Source organism: Osmia bicornis, chromosome 13 (assembly GCF_907164935.1).
Source record: "Osmia bicornis bicornis chromosome 13, iOsmBic2.1, whole genome shotgun sequence".
In the NCBI taxonomy this organism is placed as follows: domain Eukaryota; kingdom Metazoa; phylum Arthropoda; class Insecta; order Hymenoptera; family Megachilidae; genus Osmia; species Osmia bicornis.
Genome location: NC_060228.1, coordinates 8033289 through 8057261, shown reverse-complemented (window position 1 = coordinate 8057261; position 23973 = coordinate 8033289). Strand labels below are relative to the sequence as shown.

Here is a 23973-nt window from a genome sequence, read left to right as displayed (position 1 = left end):
GAGCGTGTCCCCGTGCACGGAATCGGAATAACCGCAAATCCCGCTTGCAGCTTTACCCGTCAAGTATCTCGACGTTCAATCGAGCCTTTGCTTCTACAGTTTCGTTGTTACGCTCGGTAAAATATCACCACCTACCGCGATTATCCATTTGCGTCTTCCGTTTTAAGATTTAAAATCACGCACGGATAATGGAACATTATTACTCGACGAGTATCGTGAAAAATATGCGACTAAGCGGATTCCCGTCCCGCTTGGCCAAGTTTGTTCGAATAAAATCCCAGCTGCTTTCTCTCGAGCGAGATCTTCTTTCGCGGGCGGTTCCACGACTTTGCCGCTTTCCCCTTTATTCGACCGGATGGAGCGTAAAGCCGGAAGCCAGCCGACCAGCCTCTAATACCGATGCAAATGCAACCAGGCTTTCGCGGCGACGCGACGCGACACCGCTTACCGAAAGTTACGCTCGTAGAAGCGTTTATACCGGTTGATCGTTTTGTCGGTTCAAGCGTGAAACCTATAATCCGTTTATCCGGCACGAGCAGAAAGATTTCCGTTCCGAGTTTCACGGCGCGGAATCAATCGAAAAACAGCTTTTCCGTTCTCCCTGCGGTGCAGTCGGGCGAAAACCCGCTGCTTTATCGCCCACGATGTCGTCTAATTCGCGATACCATTTTCCTTTCCCCTCGAAACACGCGCCGCGACCGTGTTTAATAGACACTTTTAAAGCCTCCAACTTTGTTTTTTTCTCTGGAAACTCTTATCGGTGGAACCGACCCTCCGACGAGAACGGTCGAATTCGAAGTCGGTGTTTAATCTCTTGGAACGTTTCTCAAAGTTACTCTCCAACTAGTTCCCGAAGAAGGGCGTTACGAAACCTTTGCTCCTCGTTTTTCTTTTTCAGCAAAGGTCTTTTACGACCGACTCTCGTACCGGGCTACCGATTTCGAATTTCGAATCTCGTAAGACTTTGATGGAAAATTGTGTCTGGAACTGTGTCGTCGCAGGGATATAATTGTCGCGTGAAAGTTTCCGCGTCACAGGGCGGACAATGAATCACTAGGAATAAAGGGACAGGATCGGGCGGAATCGTTTTACGGCTTGACTTTCCATAAATATTAAAGAGAAGCGAGAGCGCCGTGCGATCGAAGAGAGAATTTAATCGGCGTGCCACGGTGGAGGAGGATAAGGAGACTCGAGGTTGTTTTAATCCGATGGCGACGGATCGCGGTGTATGAACCGGAGCGAAGCGCCGACAGGAAGACGACTTCGTTCTAGGAAAGTACGATCGTGGAGACCGATGAGAAGAGACGGCGATGCCTCGGTATCACGAAAGACATAAAGGCAACCTGACGCGTTCCATTATAGCGACGTCTACGGTGTAGCTATCAGCGGTAACGTACCAGCTGACGCGGCAATGCAAACGCTGCTTTTCTACCTAACCCAAACACCCTCCTTGCCCTTTGCTCAACCGTGTTACATCCGATGCACCACCTATGCGTCTCTTTCTCTTCTTCGTCTCTATCAGATGTAACCATTTGCATTTTACAACTAACCGCGACATTCAAATTGGACCGGCTGCCAGAGTAGTTAACCGGAAACGGTGCCCTGTCGTTATTCTTGATCTCGGCCACCATTTGACTCAAAGCACTTGGAATTGAATTTTGAAAATTTCGAAAAAAAGTTTTCTTCGCTTTAAGTACCGTTTCCCTGTTTTGTTAACTCCTCGTCGCTGTGAGGACTTAGCTGGATATATAGATGGTTCTCGTTTCCGTCTTTGAGTAATCTGCGACCGATTATCTCGACTCGAGTCTGCGTGCAGATGGTCCCAACTTGCGACAATACAGACAGATCTTAATATGCATAGTTCCTTAAGTACCAACCAAGTTCCCTGCTCGTTTCAATTATAACGTCTAAAAGCTCTAAGACTCCGGGATGTACTTGGGTGTATATCGAGTTACAATTTCCCCTGGGAATACTGTACGTTCGTAAGGGTTGCCGATATTGGTCATACGTCAATAATTTGTTCGACAAATATAACTGTTATTTACGTGAACCAATTAGGGTAAATATACCGGATATTTAGTGTATGATATGAAAGCTATTGAAACATGTCAATATAATTTTTTATTTAGCCTTTTTGGTAACGAAAATGGTTAAATATTGATAATTGCAAGAGCCAGGATTTTCATACATTTTTTATATTTTTCCCTTGCATTAATAATTAAAATCTTAATTTACTTGGACAATTGTAATTTCAATTTGTATGTATAGCCTGGATTTTACAAATCATGAAAATTAATATTGTTAATCCCTTGCCCTACAACATTGTGTCATACTCGTGACACAATTTACTGTTCAAATGTGTTCAATTTGGTTGGTACTTTTAGTATAATTGAATGTTGAGTTTAATTATAATTATAATTTGCTCAGTCAAGGATCGTTGAATATAAAGGATCGTTGATATTTTATTTTTCTTTATTTGTTTCAAAATTGAAGCAATAAATTGTTAGCTCTGTCTGTTGCAACTATCGAAAACATCATAGGCGAAGGGGTTAATCCGGTAATAGAGGGCTGTCCTTTACCCTAGGTGGACGCGAATCGAACGCGTTTGTAAATCGAGTTTATCGAGGATACGCGAAATAAGGTGTTCGAATGGCGAAGCACCTGGAACATTGAAAGGGCCTTTGTACCAGCGTTTACGAAATTCGCCGACGTAAATTCAACGACTAGGAAAGATCAAAGCCCTTCTTCGTTCGTTGCTCACTCGCGACCCTTCCACCTTTTGCGTTCGTCGAACACCGAACACCGGCCATGCCTGCACCCTCTTATTCCCTCTTGCTTCGTTCTTCCTTTTCCTCGTTGCACAACCGAAATCTACATTATTCATGTCTAACGAACGCGTCGGAGAACGTCGCTCGTTGTTTCACTTTTTCACGATCGTTTCATCCTTCCTTCCTTCCTTTTTTCTTCCTCGAGTGTTGGATCGATGATCCTAGTTCGGAGGAAAGAAAATCGCGATTCTTGCGAAATTATTTTTCCATCGCAAGACTAATTTAAAGTTTCAAAACGCCGGTAGAAAAGAATCGAACGCGGCTTATGTAGAGAATTATCGGTGTCTCGTAATTTTCAGCCTATTGAGAAATCCTTGGAGCTCGGTTTCGCGAAACTTCCTGCGGATTGAACGACCGTTAAGTAGAACGATCCGCCGTGTTAAAGCAACCGTGAAATATTATCGAGCGAGCCGATAACGCAGTCTCGATAATGGGTTTCCGGTTCGAGCCAGCTTACCTAGCGCATTACCATTTCATTTTTTAATTATTCGCCGCTGCTTACGCGAAGTTGGTGAAAATTATACGCGTACACGTTCGATCGAAAGTTTATTTGTTTAAAGTCGGTGAATCGTAAAGCTCGAACTTTCTCTGTTCGGCCATGTATTTCAAAAATTTTCGACGATTCGAAACCGAGGGTGTTTTGAAACGCTCCGAGTTCTCTCTGCTCTGGCATCCGGGATCTTTCCTCGATCGATTCCATTTCGCTCGTCGGTTTGTCCCATCGATAAGAAGAAGAGTAAACGGTGCGGAAACAACACGTCGGGGCGACGGAGGATAGAATCGACGAAGGATTTGACCGAAAGGAGTCGCGAAGCGTGTTCGCCTTGATCCAGGCTTCTCCGATGTATTTTTCCACTTCGCGAATCCGAAGCGAGTTTCACGCGTTTCCCTCTTCGATAAATATTTAAGCGATCGAGATTCGTGGCGGGAAGGTTCAATGTTTTTTTTATCCATGTCGGCCATTCTGTAAGGTCGATGTTTACTAGAAGTTTGCTCGACATTCAGCAGTAGCTCTATTCAAACTTGTTTCGTCACCGAATAGCGACGAGTCGTTCCGTTCGCTTTATTCGCCGACTGGAATCGCTCTTCCGGTCCTCGCGATTGAAAGAACATCGCTTCTTCTCGGTGAATACCTCGATGCTTGATTCGAGACAGAGCCTTTCGATCCAACGTCGTTTCGACTTTCCGCCACGGTTTTCCATCAATTTTCCCGACAAAGCTACAACGTAGATTTATTTTTCGCGCTTGACGAGCTCTTTCGAACGAAACGAAGCAGCGTACCAACGAAAAACGTGTACGTTCGTAACCTGGCGCTACTGAAACGATTAGAAAAGATCACGAACCACCAGGGAATAACGTCGTTACCGAACGGTTCGTTTCGCCAGCTCGTAATGTGCTTTTTTCAGTTGCGGCAAAATTCTATTTACGAGGATCGCTTTTAAGACGAAACGTAATCGATGATCGTAAGCAACGATCGAAATTTTCTTGGACGATAAAATTTCCTTTTTACACGTGAAAACACGCGAAACGGGGTTAAAGTTTCTTTGTTGAAAAGAGAAGTCGGTTCGCTGGAAGAAAACGCGGAAACTAGTTTATCGCGCGATAGCCACGCGCTTCTTTTCGAACGCGATCGGATGTGGCGGGTAATTTTCCAGCGTTTTTCCTTCGCGATCAATCGCACTAATTCGCGCAGTTTCCTACCTCCGAAAACGAGGCTGCACCGTCGGTCATTAGGTTCGTTTCACCGGCCTATCCGATTTCAATTAGGCTAATGATTTCAGCCGGATATACATCATTCTCGTCGGGACAGGTTTCGACTGAAATATTTTACCGTGTATTTACTGGATTGGATTTACCAAAAGTTTTCCCAGGCTTTTCGACATCCAACGCGTTCCGCCTCGCGTATTCGACTGCCGGAAAATTAGTACGCCGTGCAACGCTGATGTTCGTTTCCCGTCAAACTGACATCGACTACTGAAAAATCATTAAGTAGAGGAAAATAAAGGATGCGCGAAGCTGCGTAACATCGAGGCAAAGCTCGTTCAATTTCGACAGCAGTCGAGGGCGCTTGTTCTTTGTATCGCAAAGTTTACGGTAACGCACAAAAGCGTTGTTCCTCCGTCGTCTGCGCTTTCTACCGAATTACGTCTCACAGAAATAAGCGAGGAGGAAGTCGCGCGCGTCGAAAAGAAAGAAGAAACGTCCGGATTTCGTGGATGCCGAAAGAACGTGGTTTTTGTTTAACGCTTTCGGGTAGCGTCGATGAACAAGAGAAAAGGACGGTTTGGCGCAGCTTTTTCCAAAGTTTTTCCGGTTTATTGAGACAGAAAAGACGAGGGAAGAAAGCCGAGCGGGAGAGAGAGAGGGTTGAGGGAGGCTGGTCGACGAGAAAGTAGGCAAAAAAAAGTAACGGGCGTTAGAGGGTGGTGGTGTAGGTGTTGTGTAGGAAGTGGCGCGAACACAAGGAGCCCTCGCTCGTTCGCTCACCCTCGAGCGGATCGACGAACGACGCGGACAATGCGGAGTGCCGAGGCGCACGGATGCTACCAACGAGATAGACAAAAGCCCGGGAAAGAATTAATGGCGGGCCGAGTCTTTCGCGCCGCGCCCCGCCGTTCCAAAAGCCGACGCGTACCGAATCTTTCAACTCTTGCACTCGTTGCACTGGCTGGCCGACTCCTCTTTTTTTCATTTTATCTCTCCATCCATCGCCGTTCGCTTCCTACCTCGACGCATCCCTGTAAACGAGTTACCGAGCCCCGACACGGCGGTCTTGTCTACCGTTAGCTGAAAGGAAAGGGTAGAAAGAAAATAGGGGTAGAATCGCGGAAGGTTGGAGGTGAAATTAAGTGGTTTCGCATCGAGAGAGAGAGACGACGCGTTTTTCCCAGCCGGTGATTCATAGGGAAAAGAATATCGAGAACCTCTCGACCACTCTGCTTCTCATCTTCATCCCTCCCGATCCTCTTTCGTTCGTGAATTTACGATCGGGTCGCGGGAAAGGCAGGAAAAAGAGCGGCGGAAAAGGATGCGCACGGAATTAAGTAATTTCGTTCTGACAGCCGGCAGTTTGCAATCTTCCTCTCCCTTTTCCGACCAGATTTAAACGACCAGATAAAACTGATTTATTAAGAAGAGGATCCGTTCTAGTTCGCGTGAAAGCTCGAGCAGGCTGGTCGACGTTTCGCCGATGAAACGTTAAATTAATCGAAATTCATTCTGGGATACGAAACGATGGACGTTCATTTCGGATCGCGTGTCTTTTCGTTTCGCGCGGCGGACCTTCCGCTTGCGGTTCTCCGGCTCGATTCTTCCGATTCCCCGTGCGGCGAAATTCTCCGCGCAATCACGCTCCCATTGTGACAATGGCGGTATTAAAACCGCCTCGTAGTTCGGTTAAAAACAAGTTGCAGCCAATTTGAAGGGTGCATAGAATAAAACGTGGCTTCTCTATCGGACGGTATGTAGCGCGCAAACGCGTTACGTCAACGATGTTGCTCGAGACAACGTCGCGCGCTGGTAATGATCGTTCTCCTGGCAATTCCCGTTGCAATACGTCTCGCGAATTTTCCTCTCGAGATACTCGATCAACCGGAAACCGGCAGAACGCGAGCAGAAATTCGTTCCGCCACGAACGATTGCCTTCTTCTTTCGAGAGGACAGAGAAAAATAAACGAGACTAGGCCACCGTGACTACGTTGTCAGTTATAACATTATCATTTTAGAACAACGTGGCTTTATGGTTGATAGATCTACAAGGACTAATCTTCTCTGTTACCATCTCATCGTGAGTTCACATCACCCAATTCTTTTCTAATAGATCCACTTTGTAACGAAATACGCGAACGAAACTAAATGCGAGAAAGTAAGAGGGATATCGAATATCGCTGTGTTTCATTCTGTCGTATTTCGTACAATTTCAAAAAATCTGTTACTAATGTCCTGATGTTCCTTTACACGTTTATTCGGTAATCGACGAGTAAAAGGGAGATCAGGTTCATCGAATCCAGGGAAAGCTGTCGAAAGTTGAAGTTGTCGGGGTGTGTTTGCAACGTTCCTATAGTTGTCCTTATACCGAACAGTTTCCGAGATGGTCCGAGGTTTGAGAGTCGACCCTCGTTTAATTGCTTTATCGAACATCAAACTATCCATTCCAGGGTAACCGCAGACGTTTACCCATATTCCAAGGGTTCACGAAGCTTTACCTTTCTCCATTCAGAGAGAAGCGACACGTTTTGCCAACGTTTCGGGCAAGCGTATCAGATCGGATCGTTTCGGTTCGGTTCACTGGATCGAAATGTCCATCGATTAAATTAAAACGTCGCTTTCGCGTAGCCTGTTGCGAAGAATGCTACTGAACTTCGTTACTTTTACGGACATTATTTGTTTGGGACGTAACCGGACTGATGAAGGCAGAAATTGCATTAGGTTTGTCCTGGAGTAGCAGGCTTAGATGCGTCTTTGAAACGCAACCCTTTCCTTTTTCTTCTCGCGTTCTCGCGAACGCCTACCTTTCAGCTTCTCGAAGCCCCTGTCATTCGCACGCGCAATTTTTCTCGACGAACGCACGCCATATCCTCGGGGAACAATATTTCAGCTGCGGGGAAACAACGTTTCGGAGCGCGCGGATGAGATTACGTTAAACCGAATCGATGGTCGGATGAAAGCCGTTCTGGATTCGAGGAGGAATGGTGGAAAAACGATAAACAGAGGGGGGATACATTCTTTATCCCGGGATCTCGTTCTCGATCGAACACGCCGTTGCTGCTGGAATTTCGATGCGTTTGGTGGAATAAAAGATTTTGTAATTGCCGCGGATCAAGATAGGGAGCAAGTTTACGACTTAGACGTGAGTGAGTTCGCGATTCCTACCGCTGTAAATAATTTCCTCGAACGTGAGGCCTGAGTTTTATTCGTTTTAAATAGCTGGCAAATCTTGTAGTTTTCTTAGCGATTCATGTATGGTAAAGGTAGGCGAACGACGGGTATACCTGCGCCTTCTACGATGGGGGCTGTACGGGGCGTACACAGGAATATTGGAAAACCGCCCCAAACTCCTTATTGGCATTTTCGCGTCCCCGCCTTGGTACGTTGCCTTCCAAAAGCATTTTCGAGGAAACGTGCGGTAGTCATTTTGAAGATAGGATGACGCGAGTTGTTAACTTGCTTCAACTTGCTACCGTACTTCCTTGCCGCGCGATCGAACTTCTTGCTACGCTTTAATCATTGTTACGTTACATGTACGAACATCCTTTGTAGCAAACTGATAATTAAGCGAACGATCATTTTGTTTTTGTTCGAAGGAGAAACGCGTGGAGCCGAATGTCCGGAGGATAGCGTGAAAGGAGAGAAGGGCGAATGCAAATGCGCGACCGGCTGTCCACCGGTCGAATGTCCGTCGGGTGAACGACCGCTGCAGGTGAAGCCAGCGGATCCCGATACGCCCGGTAGCTGTTGCGCCCGTTACGATTGCATCCCGGCAGGTAAGAAATTGTCGCAAATCTCTCGGTTTCTCGAGAGGCTTGACAGAATTTTGGCGATCGAGCCTCGAAAAGCCAGCCTGTTCGCCAGCGCGCTGTCCGTCTTTCCTTCCTTTCGACGCGTGGAAACCGTCCGATAGATCGCGAACGCGGGTATTCTACGTAAAGAGTTCTGGCAAACGGTACGGCCTCTCGACGCCGCGCCGCATCGAATAGTAAGACAGAGTAGACTTAGACTGGCAGAGGGGCTCTGTGCTGAAAATGTCGTTTTTCCTGCGAAAGACTCTCGAGGATCCGAGCGGTGTCCCGAGAACAGCGTGTTGACGGAAGACGGAGGGTGCGAGTGCGCACCTTGTCCACCAGCGAGCTGCCCGGCCGGGCATCGTCCGGTTCAAGTGAGGGCTGCCCTCGATCGCGAGTCACCCGGTAGCTGTTGCCCTCTGTACGACTGCAGGCCCGCAGGTAATTACGAAAGCTCGTCGTAATCGTGGCTCGCTTTCATCGCTCCCCACGCTTCCATCGATTTCATCGGTATCATCGGCTCCATCGGTCACGATACAACCGCGTGCCAGTCCCCGACGATGCGTCCTTCTCTAACGGGTCGATATCGAGCAATCTCCTCCTCCTTTCTGTCTCTTCTTACCTTCCACGCTCTCTTGCTCTCTCCTCTCATAGGTCACCGTTCTAATCGTTGATTCAACCGGAGAACCGCTTCGTCGTTCCCGGTACACGTTCCACTCCGAATCGACCGCCCGCGAACTACATACCTACACTCTTTCTTTCGACCTTTCGATCCAAGCCGGTGTGGTCGTAGAAAATTCCTTCGCCAGCCGAGTTGTCCCGATTATAATCGAGCCAACCCAAAGCTCCGACTGATCCCCGGTTCGTCCGCTGGAAAAAGACTATCGAGTTTCGAGTTAGCAGGGTAAACTTTCCATCTACCTGTTGAATTTTAACGAGTCCGTTCTTATCTCGCGGACGCGCGACTCCCTAGCAAACGCGCGACGAAACTCGATAGTGTCCGTTTTCATATTTAATAAACCCTCGGCAACGTGGCTCGTCTCGGCTACGATTACCGGTTACGATAATAGACATGTTTGCCCACCGAAAAATGATACTCTTTCCCTTCCACCCTCACGCTTCGACGACTCGTAGCGATCGAATTAACCTTACGATTTCGTCTGAACCTCCTGTCGAAGGGTATTATTCGTAAGAGTAGTCCTTTCCTTTTCCGATTGCGTTTGCTCGGTCTGCCTATCGAATAACGGTGCACGATGGACGAGAGAGAGATCCTTTCGAGGAAATGTCGTTGGTCGATCGAAACCTCGAGCCGGCGACGCGGAGAACGAGACGCGATCGAGCTGCTAAAACGTACACGGTATCGAACACGGGACGCGTTTTGCATTGCAGAATCGGTGTCGTGGGTAGAGGCGACCAGCGAGGAACCACCGAAATCGACGAAATACTGCATATACGAGGACAAGGCGAGGAAGGTGGGCGAACGATGGCAACAGTCGGACTGCGAGAGCTGCGTTTGCCAGGAAGACGGAGTGTCCTGTCATCAGCCGATGTGTAAATCCTGCGAGAACGCCATCCCACCGGATCCTGGCGAGTGTTGTCCTCATTGTCCACCACCGACCAACTCCTCCCTTCCCGAGTCGGAGTCGCCTTGTCGGACGTCCTTGGAAGGATGCGCGTTGACCTGCGAGCATGGATACGCCAACGGGGAGAACGATTGTCCCGTCTGCAGCTGCCTCGAGCCCAAGGTACCTTCGAACCAACAACTTTTTGTTGCTCCCGACGTCTTCCGACGATAACGATCCGTGCAATTTGCTTTCAGGAGGACGGCAACGACGATTCCAGTACCGATACCGACAAAATCTGCCCCGAACTGCCGCACTGTGGCTTGAACTGCGACCTCGCGAAAGACGAGGCAGGCTGCACGGTGTGCGCCTGCGAAACTCCGCAAATTTTCGACCAGCCTACGAACGACAGCGTGTTGATCGACGAGACAGGCAAGAAAATCTGTCCGGAAGTGAAGTGCGACCTCCACTGCGAGCGAGGATTGGTGATGGACGAGAACGATTGCACGTTCTGCAAGTGCAGGGAACCGGACTCGAGCTGTCCGCCTCTGATCGGATGCAGGAAACGGTGCGCCTTTGGATACAAAACGAACAAACGCGGCTGTCCTGTAAGTACATCGGTGTCCTCGAGACGTCTGCATTTCCTCCAACGAAATTCGTATAATCCTCTTTGTCGGCTAGATATGTCGCTGTCGAGCGTCCTGCACGGACCATCTGAACGAGACGCATCCAGAGGGATCTACCTGGCGTCCGAATTCTTGCACCACCTGCACCTGCGAGGCCGGAGGGAGACTCAGTTGTAGAGAAACCGTCTGCTCGGTGGCTTGCAAGGACCCTTTGCCTCCGAAACCGGGAACTTGTTGCCCCACCTGTCCAATTACGGTAAGTTTTCTCTTGTAGGATTGTTTTATAAATCGACACGGACATGGACACGGAATCAAATTCTTTTTTTTAATTTTTCCACAGCCCCTGAAGGAGAACGAGGCGCACGGTCATCACGGCGGGACCAAGGGTTGGGGTACCGTGCCGATCACCCTGATCGTCATTCTCACCCTTCTTTGCGTGCTGCTGATCGTCCACATAGTTCGCAGTCGATTCCGTGGACGACTCTCACCCTCGGACGCCTCTTATTCCTCCTACCCTCCGCAGTACTACAAGTGCGTGCCGGCTTACGACACGCCGATGCATCGAAACGAAAAAATCGTACCCTTGTAAAAGGGTAACAGGCGATCCGGTTAGAAGAGGGCGAGAGGAGCTTAGGTCGTCCTCTCGCCGATACCGCGGTATCGTTGCTACGAAAAGAGACAAGTACAGCGGATCGAAGGCGAAAATGAAGGTGAAATAGATAACGTCACTTCGAATCCTCTGTTTCGTCGATCCGTGACAGCCGAACGGTGCGGGTATCCTCAGCGATTTCGAATTCAACCCGTTTACATTCGGCTGAAAATACCATACGTATGTAGAATTCTCAGTATTATTATCGTTTGAAAATATCAGACGGTATTGCGGACAAAAGAGAAGAAGAGAACGAAGAATAGAGATGCTCGTAACACGATTGTCGAAACCCTCTTGATCCCCCTGAGTCGATGCGAAAATGTCGCGTTCTAATTCGTAAATTATAATGCTAGGTTAATTAACGTGGAGAGGTAAGAGTAAATAATATCGGTATCGATCAACTTGCTAGAAGTAACTCGATCGAGAATCCTTGTAGCAGAGAGAAAGAGAAAGAGCGAGCAAGTGATAACAGAGAGAATCAGGCGTTTTATTAATCGTATAGTATTAGCTCCCTCGATCTCTGGACCATCGTTGCGTTCCGCGTTACGACAACCGACCTCCATAATTCCGTTGGCAGTGCAGGTAATTACCGATTTCCGCGATTTACAACGCATCGAAGCACTCGCTGAATAAAAATACGGCGAGGGTAAAAATATTAATCCGTGTCTGGAAAGAATATCTTCTTCGCCGGAGGTCATTTATCATGGTACTCCTCGCGACGGAGCCTCGGTTCCACGTTCGTTTTTGCATTAGCACCTTGTTCCACCAGCAACTCTTTCGTTTCAAGGCGGATTAAAGCGAGTGCTTAATTTGTCATCGAGGACCAGCGACGCGAAGAAAAAAAAGGAGGAAGAAGCTTTTCCACTTGTACACCGCTCGTTAGAACGACGAACGCGATAGATTTAATCCTAGGCTAGCCTTCGGTTACTGTGTTACTAGACTGTTCCTATGTTTAGTTTATCTTTTCTCTTGCGGGAATTTTGGTAGGTACCTTATCGTACCCCGTTGTCAGAGTACGAGCTTTTATATCGATTTCTAAAGAAGATTTAACGCCGTCTTCCGCGACCAGGAACCTTAAATTTTTCTACGGTTTTTCTACGGTATACGTTTCCAAGAAAACAATGCTTCCGCGCGATTCGGTAAGGCGTGTCTTAATTTATTATTCAAACAACGAGCATGCAGTTTATTTTTTAAATTAGATAAAACGCTAAAAAGAATCGGAGCGTCGAGTGTCCGGCTCTGATCTCGATTCGCTTTAATTTTATTCGTCGTCGCGTTTTACAAAAGCGTTCCTTCGTGCCGCTATGCTTTTTAGATCCGATAATCGTCGGCAACGTATACATTATACATATATGTAAGATAGCCTGGTACACCGTTCACGAACGAGGGAGAGAGAAAGCGAGGGGGATATAACGAGTGCGTGGCTGTGTGAGAGAGGGTAAACGATATCGATGGAATGGGTATGCAAAGACAAACGTTTAACCCTTTGCGGACGAAACAATTCCAAGTGCTCGATTATTCTTCGCTTCGACTAAATGAAATCGTGTATGGATTTATCGGTCAGCGAAAGGGGTGAAGGTAGCGAAAGGAACGTAAGTGAAATTGACACATTTGCTCGTTGCTACGCGTTAATCGTGAACCGTGATCGTTGCGTAACGCGAATCGAAGGTAAAATTGTTTGGTCGTGCGAACGTAAACTAGAGACATATCCGTGTGCTTGATCAGGCGCTGCGCGCACCTGAGACTCGCGTCTTATCATTCCTCCTCCTCCAAATGAACGCGTACATACGTATATTTTTCCAATGCGACACTCTCGTCTTATTCTGTACATCTTCTCTAACCGTTTATCGTCTAGTAATACTAAAAGATAAGGAAAGTGTGTTTGGGTGCGTAGCTGTCGTTATAACGTATGTACCTTACCTACCATACGTATTGTTGCGCCGTGGTGTGCCTCCGTAGGACATTGTTTTATTTTTTAACAATTATTACACACGCAACTTTGACAGCTGTAAAAAATTTTCTTTCTAAGGGCAGCTTTTCACAGCGTCGCAACAATAGTATAAAATCATCGTCGATAGATTGCAGACTGTATTTCATACGTGTACAGATTGATTTATATTATCTCTGTTCAAAACGTATTTCCATAACGTAGTCGTTCCTATCATTTTTGTGGATAGTCGTGTCAACTTGTATTTAACTTCTTTATTTCTTTCCATTCTGTACGAACGGATCGGTTATACTGTACAGGTCGTTTCAAAAAAGATGTCCAATGTGAAAACACAAATTTTCATCCGTTATGGTATTAAGGGATGAAAAATTGCAGTTTTTAGGGAAAATCGTTTCTGATACAGTCCCTTTATGGATAGCTCTTTATAAGCGGCTGTAAGAATATTTGTCTGAAGGAATAATATCGATCAGTGTTACCTCGAAGACAATACGTATCGACGAAGATCTCGACCGTTTCTTGTTGTTTACTGTGTGCAACTCGTTCTAGCAATAGCAATAAGTAATAAAACGTAGCAAACAGGCGGCGTACGCAATTTCGACCACACGCTATTTCGCGGGGAAAAGAGGGCGATTCGACATCTCCAGGCGCGTTTTCTTCGGGATTAAGGACACGAGGGAACTCCTCGAATCTGGTACATATTCGTTTTAGGGATCGTTGTTCACGCTCTCCCATTGTTGCGTAACAGACCTTTCGACGATTGTACACGTAGAATAACGTGTAAATGGTGGGATTGGGAGCCCCGAGACCCCAATAAAAGGAATCCTAGCGTATTTGACGAGGTAGTCAGCTCCGGATGTGGATATCCCACGGTTTTCCGGTACTTCGACCCCCTATTTTTCATGGATTCCTATGGACTCGCATCGCGATAGAGAAGAATAGACAAGAAAGTATCCTTATCCCACAGGGAATGGATAGGTAAAAATAAACGGACGGTCGGTCGATCCCGTACGACAGGACGAAACAAGATAGCAAAGCAAACGAGCCAGAGAATCGATTAATAATAAAAAAGACGATCTCTTGCTTGGCTGCTTCTAGGAAAGCACATTGCTATGTACAGTGAAACCCTAACGAAGTATCATATCAGTGTAACCTAAACTTATTTAATATGTGCGAGCTCGTATGCATATTAAAATCGTGCGTCATGTTTAAAGATAGCTCTTGTATGTTAAATAAAACACGAGACTAAATAAAATTGTTGATATGTGATATATTGTACAAGAGAGGTATACGCTGGTTGGCGAGCAATTTATTCATTCTTCTTCTAAAAACGGTTGTAATGCATACAAATTGCAAAATTAAATATTCTGAAGAACTAATTATCATTTTTTTTTAATACGTGGGGATTTATTTAAAAGAACGATTATAATTTTAATTTGTTTTATTTATTTATTTTTCTTTTTAACTTCGAAAAGGAGGAGCTTACTCAATTCGATCAGTATATATGTTTTTAATTATTAAGAATTAATCTCCATAAATCTCCCACGATAACTTCATAATAAACACCTTAATGTCTCCATCACTGCAACCCTTACATCACTGCATTCTTTTCGTCCCTCCATTCTTTTTGTCCCTACATTCTTTTCGTCCCTGCATTCTTTTCATCCCTGCACTCCTTACATCCCTGCATTCTTTTCGTCCCTCCATTCTTTGCGGCCCTACATTCTTTTCGTCCCTGCATTCTTTTCATCCCTGCACTTCTTTCATCCCCATATTCATTTCATCCCTACATTCTTCACATCCCTACATTCTTTTCATCCCCATATTCATTTCATCCCTACATTCTTCACATCCCTACATTCTTTTCATCCCCATATTCATTTCATCCCTACATTCTTCACATCCCTACATTCTTTTCATCCCTACATTCATTTCATCCCTACATTCATTTCATCCCTACATTCTTTCCATCCCTACATTCTTTTCATCCCTACATTCATTTCATCCCTACATTCTTTTCATCCCTACATTCCCTACATCTCTACATCCCTTATATCTATGTATCCCTTCATCCCTGCATTATTCTCACATTTCCAACATTTTTATGTAATATCGTGCAAAATTTAGTTCCTTTTTTCGCCACCAGATGGCGCTGATTCGACATCGAAATTTTAGTTCACATTTTTGCCGCCAGAGGGCCAAAAATTGAGCAAAATTTAGTTCCTTTTTCCAAAACCAGATGGCGCTGATTCGATATCGAAATTTTAGTTCACATTTTTGCCGCCAGAGGGCCAAAAATTGAGCAAAATTTAGTTCCTTTTTCCAAAACCAGATGGCGCTGATTCGACATCGAAATTTTAGTTCAAATTTTTGCCGCTAGGGGGCGCTATTTTTTCGAAAATTTCTCGAAAATCTCGAAAATACAGCGCCCCCTAGCGGCAAAAATTTGAACTAAAATTTCGATGTCGAATCAGCGCCATCTGGTTTTGGAAAAAGGAACTAAATTTTGCTCAATTTTTGGCCCTCTGGCGGCAAAAATGTGAACTAAAATTTCAATGACGAATCAGCGCCATCTGGTGGCGAAAAAGGGAACTAAACTTTGCAAAATTTTTGGCGAAAAAGTACTTACCTTTACTTACCTTTACTCAAAGCAGTCTTTGTAATATATTTATTATAAGGTTTGCAGGGATATAAGGGATGCTGGGATGAAAGGAATGTAGGGATGAAAAGAATATAAGGATGAAATGAATGTAGGGATGAAATGAATGTAGGGATGAAAAGAATGTAGGGATGAAATAAATGTAGGCATGAAATGCATGTAGGGATGAAATGAATATAGGGATGAAAAGAATATAGGGATGAAATGAATGTAGGGACGAAAAGAATGTATGGATGAAAAGAATGTAGGGTTGAAAAGAATGTAGGGATGAAATGAATGCAGTGATGTAAGGGGTGCAGAGATCTAACTAAACGAGGGATGTAAAGGATGCCGCAGGGGTCCTGGGCTGGGGCCCAGGTCTCTACTGCACGCGGTCCCAGGAGTGTCGGCATCGGGTGTGGCCCCCGGTGTCGGTGGAATTTGGCACATGGCGGAGGGTCAAAAGACCCTCCCTACAGCCCCAGTGCAGGCCACCGTGGTGGTTTTAGTGGGTAAAAATCCCACACTACCTCCAGCCCCTCCCCAGGGGGGCTGAAGGTGTCTTTCTGAAGATTTCCACCACGTTAAAAAAAAAAAAAAAAAAAAAAGTTTGGCAGAGATGTAAGGAATGCAGACATGTAAGGGATGCAGAGATGGCCTTGGACAACATTGCGGGATAAAATTATATAAATAATTAGAAAAAGTAAAATAAAAGGGGTCCTCGTCTGACTCAGAAGAGGGATACAATCATATACGTTATTCTCCTTCGATGAGCTTCTTTTATAAGCAAAAAAAATTAATTAAGTAAATTAAATAAACTCTGGACAAAAATTAGAGGACAACTGTTATACTGGTTGCGCCCTCTTTATACGGACCTGATTTCATCCAGAGGTATTAGGAACCACGCTGCGCCAATGACAACCTCTGCGTACCTACCTGATATCATATTGGGGTATTAAGGACCCCGAAACACCGGTGAGTATCTCTGTATACTAATATTTTAGCAACAGGGGTGCCAAGGACCCCGAATCACCAATGCCTATCTCTGTGTACCGACCTGGTACCATCTGGGGTGTCAGCGACCCCGAAACACCGGTGAGTATCTCGGTATACCAATATTTTAGCAGCCGGGGTACCAGGGACCCCGAAGCACCCATGCCTATCTCTGCGTACCGACCTGATACGATCTGGGGTGTCAAAGACCCCGAAACGCCGGTGAGTATTTCTGCATACCAATATTATAGTAGCCGGGGTGCCAGGGACCCCGAAGCACCAATGCCTATCTTTGAGGACCGACCTGATACCATCTGGGGTGTCAAGGACCCCGAAACACCGGTGAGTATCTCGGTATACCAATATTTTAGCAGCCGGGGTACCAGGGACCCCGAAGCACCCATGCCTATCTCTGTGTACCGACCTGATACGATCTGGGGTGTCAAAGACCCCGAAACGCCGGTGAGTATTTCTGCATACCAATATTATAGTAGCCGGGGTGCCAGGGACCCCGAAGCACCAATGCCTATCTTTGAGGACCGACCTGATACCATCTGGGGTGTCAAGGACCCCGCAACGCCGACGAGTATCTGCGCATACCAATATTATAGTAGCCGGGGTGCCAAGGACCCCGTAGCACCAATGCCCATCTCTAGGCACCAACCTGATACCATCTGGGGTGTCAGGGACCCCGGAGCAAATAGCGAAATATAAGAACGAAAAACGAACAAATCGTGAAACTCACTTGTTCGGGGTAGTGATGAGTTTGACCGAATCTAGCGAAATATAAGAACGGAAAACGAACAAATCGTGAAACTCACTTGTTCGGGATAGTGTAGTAAAAAAATTGGCTCGAAATATTAATTTTTCTTAACAATTTATATCTTAAAAAATTACTCCCGATGTGCTCCCATGGAATCTAAAATTGCTCTAGTCGCAAATATTATATTTAATGTGATATTCGAAAATAAAAAAGCAGCAGTTTGTGTATCTGCAAAATATATAGTAATTGGTTGTTTACAAAGATATTATGGTACTAGAAAATTGCTCCTGATTTGTTTTATAAGATTCAATGGTCCGATATCTCAATTACAACTTTTTCGCAAGGGGCAATTGAAAATAAATGTTGCTACGTATCTGTGTATGTATTATGTATTTCGTGGGTAACGAATATCTGCTTTTTTATTTGCGAATATCTCATTAAATATAATATTTGCGACTAACTATTAAGGAATATCGGAATAAATGATAATGTTTAATCTAGACAACGATGAATTCCCTTCTTTATCGACGTTATCGACGGTCGGCTCGTCGTTTCTGAAAATCAATTGGTAAGTCGTTGAGTAGTTTGAGTCGTGTTTGAAGAGATGGCGCTAGGTTCGAATTTGAAATTACTTTTCACAAATAATTTAATTTTGCAATTAAATTGTAATTATCGTTTTTATTTACAAATCCGTAGAGTGCATATGGTGTTATCGATAATTTAGTTTCTTATAGATTACAAATTAGAAGGGAAATAAAAATATCAGGGCATACTATTCACGAATTCATATTTTATTTCTATACATTTAACGCGCCTCACATAATTTTACAATAAATTTTGTTTATTAATATGGTACGTTGTTTAGAAGAGATCCTTTGTTTCGTTTTGGGAGGCGTCATGGGAGATCGTACCGTGCGAAACTAGGGTGAAAAATATCTTTTACGCTAAAAGACAAAGTCTGTTTCTAGTATTAAGGGGGTAGGTATCAGAGATCGTATCGTTAGGGTACGAGAGTCTATCTGAAAATCGTCTTTTAATTTTGATTATCGAACGAAAATACGAATCCAGGTCAACATACATTTTCCAAACGATTTCTTTGATATGCCAATCGTTAATCCCGCACAACGAAAAGAGGCAGTCGAAGATTCATAGGCGCCATCACGGTCTCGACCCTAGGCGAACACCTTTACGAACAGGGTGCATGCGTGAAACCAGTTCTCCTTCGAAACTCCTCCCAGAACTTTTACGAACGAACTTACATCTCTATTGGCTAGCAGACGCAGAGTCGATGGTTCTTCCAACCACCATGATAGCGTATCACTCGATAAGTCCCGTGACGACGTCGCGTCGTTTCGCGTCTGGGAGCGAGCTACCCACCCTGTCGTCTCTCGAGTTCCCGCGAGAACTTTGGTCGATCGATCGTAATTATTCGATCGTGAAACCTGTCGAAAGAAGCAAAATACCGAGTCAGGCGAACGCGTGGACGCGCGCGAAAACATCGTCGGCTTGGCCGTGGCGAGCCGCGTCGTTCCGATCGGCCTCCTCGTAATCTGTTGGTCACGTCGAATGCTGAGGCGGCGGCAGCGTGATTTCGTAGCCCGTCGGCATGCTCTGCTGGTGGTGCTGATAATGATGAGCGCCCGACATCATTTGATGATGCGTCTGCTGGTAGTACTGATGATGCATGCCCGAATGGCTCGAGTAGTACACCGTGTTCTGGTCCACGTCTTTACCTGAAACAGAAGTTTCCTTGTAATTTCGTTCGCTTGCAGCCATATCGATATGTACCGTTGAAACGGGGTCAGACTTACCGGTGTCGTAAACTCCGCGGCCATAGCAGAGCGCTTTCACGTCGTTCATGGGGCTGAGTGCACCGTTGTGGGGGTGGCTGGTATGCACGGTCGAGGGAGTGACGGGTGGCGCGTATCCAGGATGCCGTGGAGCCATTGGGCTCATGCCCATCGGGCTGCAGGGATTCACGCCGACGGGCGACATACCCATCGTCGAGAGCGGCGACATCGCGAGATTCGAATTATCCGAATCGATGCTCTGCAACGACTGAATGCTTCCTCCGTTGCTCACCGAGCCGCCGATCACGTTGCCGCCGTTTTGGCAATTCAACGGCATCATGTCCCTGTAACAGATGAAAACCAAGTCAGTAATATGTAATTTCCCATGTAACATCGAGCCACAGATGTGACACAACTTACACTTCAAATGTGTCAAATTTGGCTGGTACTTCCAATTCTAATTTGCCCAATCAAGGATCGTAATGCAACTATCAAAAGAAATATAGAAGAAGGGGTTAAACTGGGCCTGGACCAAACACTCGCGCGAAAACGGCAAAGTTACAGGAGTACCGTGTCACGGTCGTCAGAGATAACGCATGTGCGTGGTCGAAAATCGGTGTCGTTAAGAAAAATTACCGGAGAACCCCGCCATAAATCTTGGGCCGTTTCGTCGAGAGGCAAAGAAGGAAAAGAAAAGTCGTCGGAAAGGTTCGGACCTAGAAGCATGTGCGAGGTTCCTCATTGTCTTACGAATCCGAAAAAACTTTGGACCCTTGGTCCAGGCAAGACCGGACGATTAAAGGGTCGCGCACACATGCGCTCGTACGCGTTACACGCGTATTCGTTCCGAGAAGTTTCTCGCCGCTGCGCTGCTCTCTCCGAAAGCGAGCGAACGGAAAAGGTTGAATCGGAGAGGTAAGCGTATTCGTGCCGGCATTGTTCGTTGCCCGGTGCAAACAAACGCTTCCCTCTTTTTCGCATTCTCTCCGTCGTACCGCTTGCATCTTGACACGGGTCAAAGTAGAAAACGCGTACGTGTTCGCGACACGCACGTGCACGCACGGTGGTCCATGTGGAGCCAGCTCCGCCCCTGACCACGATTCGTTCGAACCACTTTGCCTCTATATTCCTCCTCGCCTAACTCGCAACCACGGGGCGCGCATTTTTACGGTCGCGCTTCAAGGTCCGACGATGAATTTTAGGACGCGCGTCCGCCACTTCCCCTTCGAGCTTCTCGGAAACGAGGTCCACCCGCCATCGCGAAAGCACCCGTGAAGTACTCGATGAATCTGTTTCGAGAAGGATAGGAACGCGTGAAAAAGTTAAGATGGAGCGTAGGTAGCTTTGGAGGCGAAGATAAATCGTGGCAGCGTCGGAGGGCCGGTCGTGGGCTTTATGTAGTAAACTATTGGTAGTGCGAACAGCTCAATGGTGAAACGAGAGACGTAACCGAAGCTGCGTCATAAAGCGGTAATGGGGCGTCGCGTTTCCTTTTCGTACAGTCTTTGCCGGGGGAGGACGTTAAGGGCGGAACGAGGGGATACTGGAGCGGAGCTTATTCGCCACCGAAAAAGAATTTTTCGCTCAACACGCATGCCGTTCCTAATCGAACCTACACGGCAGCTCGGTCGTCGAAAGTTTTCGAAAACGACGCGCGATAACTTGCCTCGATCGAGACGAACGGTGAAGAAAAATTGCGCACTTCCGAGTTCGCAACGCGGCGAGTCAGCATGCGGTCCAAAGCAGACCGTGACCGAGCCACATCGTAGCCATAACAACGTCGTTGCTGCCTTTCCTCTCTATCTTTTGCTCCTTTTCTTTCTTTGCACGCGCACCCACTACGCCTAAAAAATTCTGTTAATCGAACGCGACAAGGAGCGGATTGAAGATTCTGATTAAACTCGAAGACTGACATTGAAATCTCCGATACGAAAACGTCGAGTTGGAGAAACGTTTTAATCTTATCGTAATTCCCAACTCGCATTGTATCAATAAACAGGCGAACACGTTTTTCGCCCTTGTTCCGCCTCCTTCGGCCCCCGTTCGCCACGCTGCGCCGCGCCGCGCCGGCCCGTATCAAACCGTTTACAAATAACGATGGAGCGATCGCTAAGTGTAAGCATACTTGGCTTTACAAACGCTAGATTACATCGACTCGTCAATTATCGCGAAAGAAGTCGATGGCCCGCGGGAATTTGATACGTTTGCCTTTGGCTAATCACGGTAACGGAAGCGTAAGAGGAAGGGAAAAGAATTCGTTGAAAAAGACGATCGGAATGCTAGTTTACCCCCGAGGAAATTCGAATCGAACCGTAAAGAAGGGCGGTCAGCTATCGCGGCGAGGAGGATCCTTCTGGTGCACCCGAATGATTTCGGTCGACACGGCTCGTACAGAGGATGATTTACCGCCTCCGAAGCGGTCGGTGTGCCCTCGAAAGACGGACTCACGACCCCGTACATATGTCGAGACACTTGTTGCTCGGTGGAAAAGTCGAGACCCCCCGTTGACACACGTGCCCTCCATGCACCGTATCTCCGCCGCGGGACGCTTTCGTACCCCGCTCGACCTCTCAGCTTGTTTCCTCGAGAAACTTTCAACATCGAAACGCGCAATTACGAGAAAGAAAAATGAAACTTACGTCCTTGTTTGCGGCGTTCGATCCCTCTGTCTTCGATTTTTGAACCAATTCGACACCTGGGTGAGCGTCAGACCGGTCTTCTTCGCTAGATTCTTCTTCTCGTCGGAAGCCGGGTACTTGTTCCTCATGTAACACTCTTTCAACGCGTTCCTCGAGCGTTCTTTGAAGCAGTACACCACCTCCTCCCCGTCCCAGATCGTCTTCGGTAAGGGGTACTTTTTCCGCAGCCGATACTTGTCCACCGCACCCAGCGGACGGCCGCGGATCTTCTCCGCTTCGCGATAGTGCGACTTGAACCACATCTGCTGAAGCTCCTGGTGTCGACGCGGCGAGAACGGATGACTCTCCAGGATCGAGTAGAGCTCGTGATATGCGCCCCGATGAAATGCCACCGTGGCTCTTGCCATTAGAACGCTCTCGCCACCGCGGAGCAGTTCGCCCGGTGGTAAAGACCATAGAAACCTAACATCGAAACGTTTACCCTTTTACATTTTCAACTTTGATCATGACGATTTTAGTTTGCTCGATTTTCTCGCAACAAGACCGTGAATTCGAACCGATCGGTTCTCTCTTTGATTCGTAAGGAGACTCGAAAGCAGCGTCGAAGCTGCCGTCGGGAAGAGAATTCGCGGAGGCTAACAGGGAGCTCGAGATTCGAAACGGAAGGAACAAAGAGCGGGCTTACCTCGTGAGCTTCTCGATATCCTGACTCTGCGATAACGCCTCGCACATGCAAGATATCTGTTCCGGGGTAAAGTTACTGCTGCTCGTTCCCAGAGAGAGTGCCCCGATGTTTCCAATATTCGTGGACGGGTTAGTGGAGCTGCAGCTGGTCAACTCTTGAGAATACCGGGGGCTTCCGTTCGAGGCGGGCGTTAGATTTTGCGAATGGGAATGATGGGTCAGAGGTAGACCAGGTATCGAGGAATCGTTGTATTGCCCAGCAGACGTGTTTCGATGCATACCGCCAATTTGGCTGTTGCATTCGCTGTTCGGCGACGACAAATGATCCGAACTGTCGGGCATTCTCGGTCGATTCTTCTTTCCCAATCGCGCCAATCAATCGACGATCATTTTTTTATGGATTCGACGTTTCCTTCGGAACAGAGTCCTCCGAATGCTTCGTTTCTCGTAGCTCGATCGACGTTATCGATCATTTACGGATGAACAGCTGATGACGAAAGCAAGCATCCGCCGCTCGGACGATTGTTTGATCGCGAGCCTTTCATTCGCGTCCTCGCCAACCGAGTTTCCATTCATAAACGCCTCGTTACCCTAACGTGTTTCCCAACGGTGCGAGTTTTCCTCGAGGAAACTTAATTTTTTCCACTCAAGTACACTCAACATTCGTTAACTTCACCCTCGAACAAAGTCGCACTGCCTCGAAAACACTTCACGATCCGTGCGTTTTAATCGTCGAAACATCCGATAACATCCGACGACACTATGCAAAATAAAATACGGAACGATTTTCCGACAAATTAAAAAAGAACGGACTGTATTTACCGAGGGAAAACTGTTGTATACCCCGGTATTCGCCGGCGGAAAATCGTCGTCGCGTGGTTCTGCTGTTACTGCTACGACGATCGCTGCCACTGCCGATTATTCCGCGCCGATACCACCGATGCCGTTCCCGTTGACGCTGCCACAGCCACAACTAGAGGACGTCGTCGCTGGTGTTCTCTCTTCCTCTGTTCTTTGATGTCCTTTTTGTTTTTCAAGGCGAGGAGTGGAACGCGGCGCATTCGGACGGGAGACGCGTTCGAGCGTGTTCCTATTGGTCGACGGGGAGCGCGCGCGTTCCTTCGATTGGACGAGCACGGGGGCGGCGCATACTTCTACCCCCGGCGAAAGCCACCCCGTTCGGTGACCACGGATACCGGCTCCGTCGCGTTGCTAGATTCTCACCTGCGAGAGCAACCTCTTCGCCTCGTTCGATGAGCGATTATTTCAATCTCCCTCTTTCTCTACTCATCCACCCTCCTTCCCTTCGCCCTTCGATCGCATGGTTAATCGTTTCTGTGTTACGCGACTTCGTT

General features: G+C 46.9%; 2 protein-coding genes across 6 annotated transcripts in view; one reads left to right on the top strand and one right to left on the bottom strand.

Moving 5' to 3' along the window:
* Positions 1 to 14380, top strand: part of LOC114879078 (cysteine-rich motor neuron 1 protein-like) — a 108190-nt gene extending 93810 nt beyond the window's left edge. For 4 of the 5 annotated variants that reach the window (XM_029193609.2, XM_029193607.2, XM_029193606.2 and 1 more), the window contains 6 exons: positions 8132 to 8311; positions 8591 to 8770; positions 9719 to 10074; positions 10149 to 10499; positions 10573 to 10773; positions 10858 to 14380. In XM_029193609.2, the coding sequence (XP_029049442.2) occupies positions 8132 to 8311; positions 8591 to 8770; positions 9719 to 10074; positions 10149 to 10499; positions 10573 to 10773; positions 10858 to 11106 (1517 nt within the window). In that variant the 3' untranslated portion in view covers positions 11107 to 14380. The remainder of the gene's footprint in view (positions 1 to 8131; positions 8312 to 8590; positions 8771 to 9718; positions 10075 to 10148; positions 10500 to 10572; positions 10774 to 10857) is intronic. The other variant, XM_029193608.2, reaches the window with a different exon arrangement.
* A 3908-nt stretch (positions 14381 to 18288) lies between these two features.
* LOC114879098 (homeobox protein six1b-like) lies at positions 18289 to 23869 on the bottom strand. The gene is made up of 4 exons (XM_029193658.2): positions 22620 to 23869; positions 21935 to 22396; positions 19317 to 19639; positions 18289 to 19238 (listed from the first exon to the last, which is right to left on the bottom strand). The coding sequence occupies exons 1-4, from the start codon at positions 22958 to 22960 to the stop codon at positions 19063 to 19065; spliced, it is 1302 nt and encodes a 433-aa protein (XP_029049491.1). The 5' UTR covers positions 22961 to 23869; the 3' UTR covers positions 18289 to 19062.
* Between the last annotated feature and the right edge of the window lie 104 nt (positions 23870 to 23973).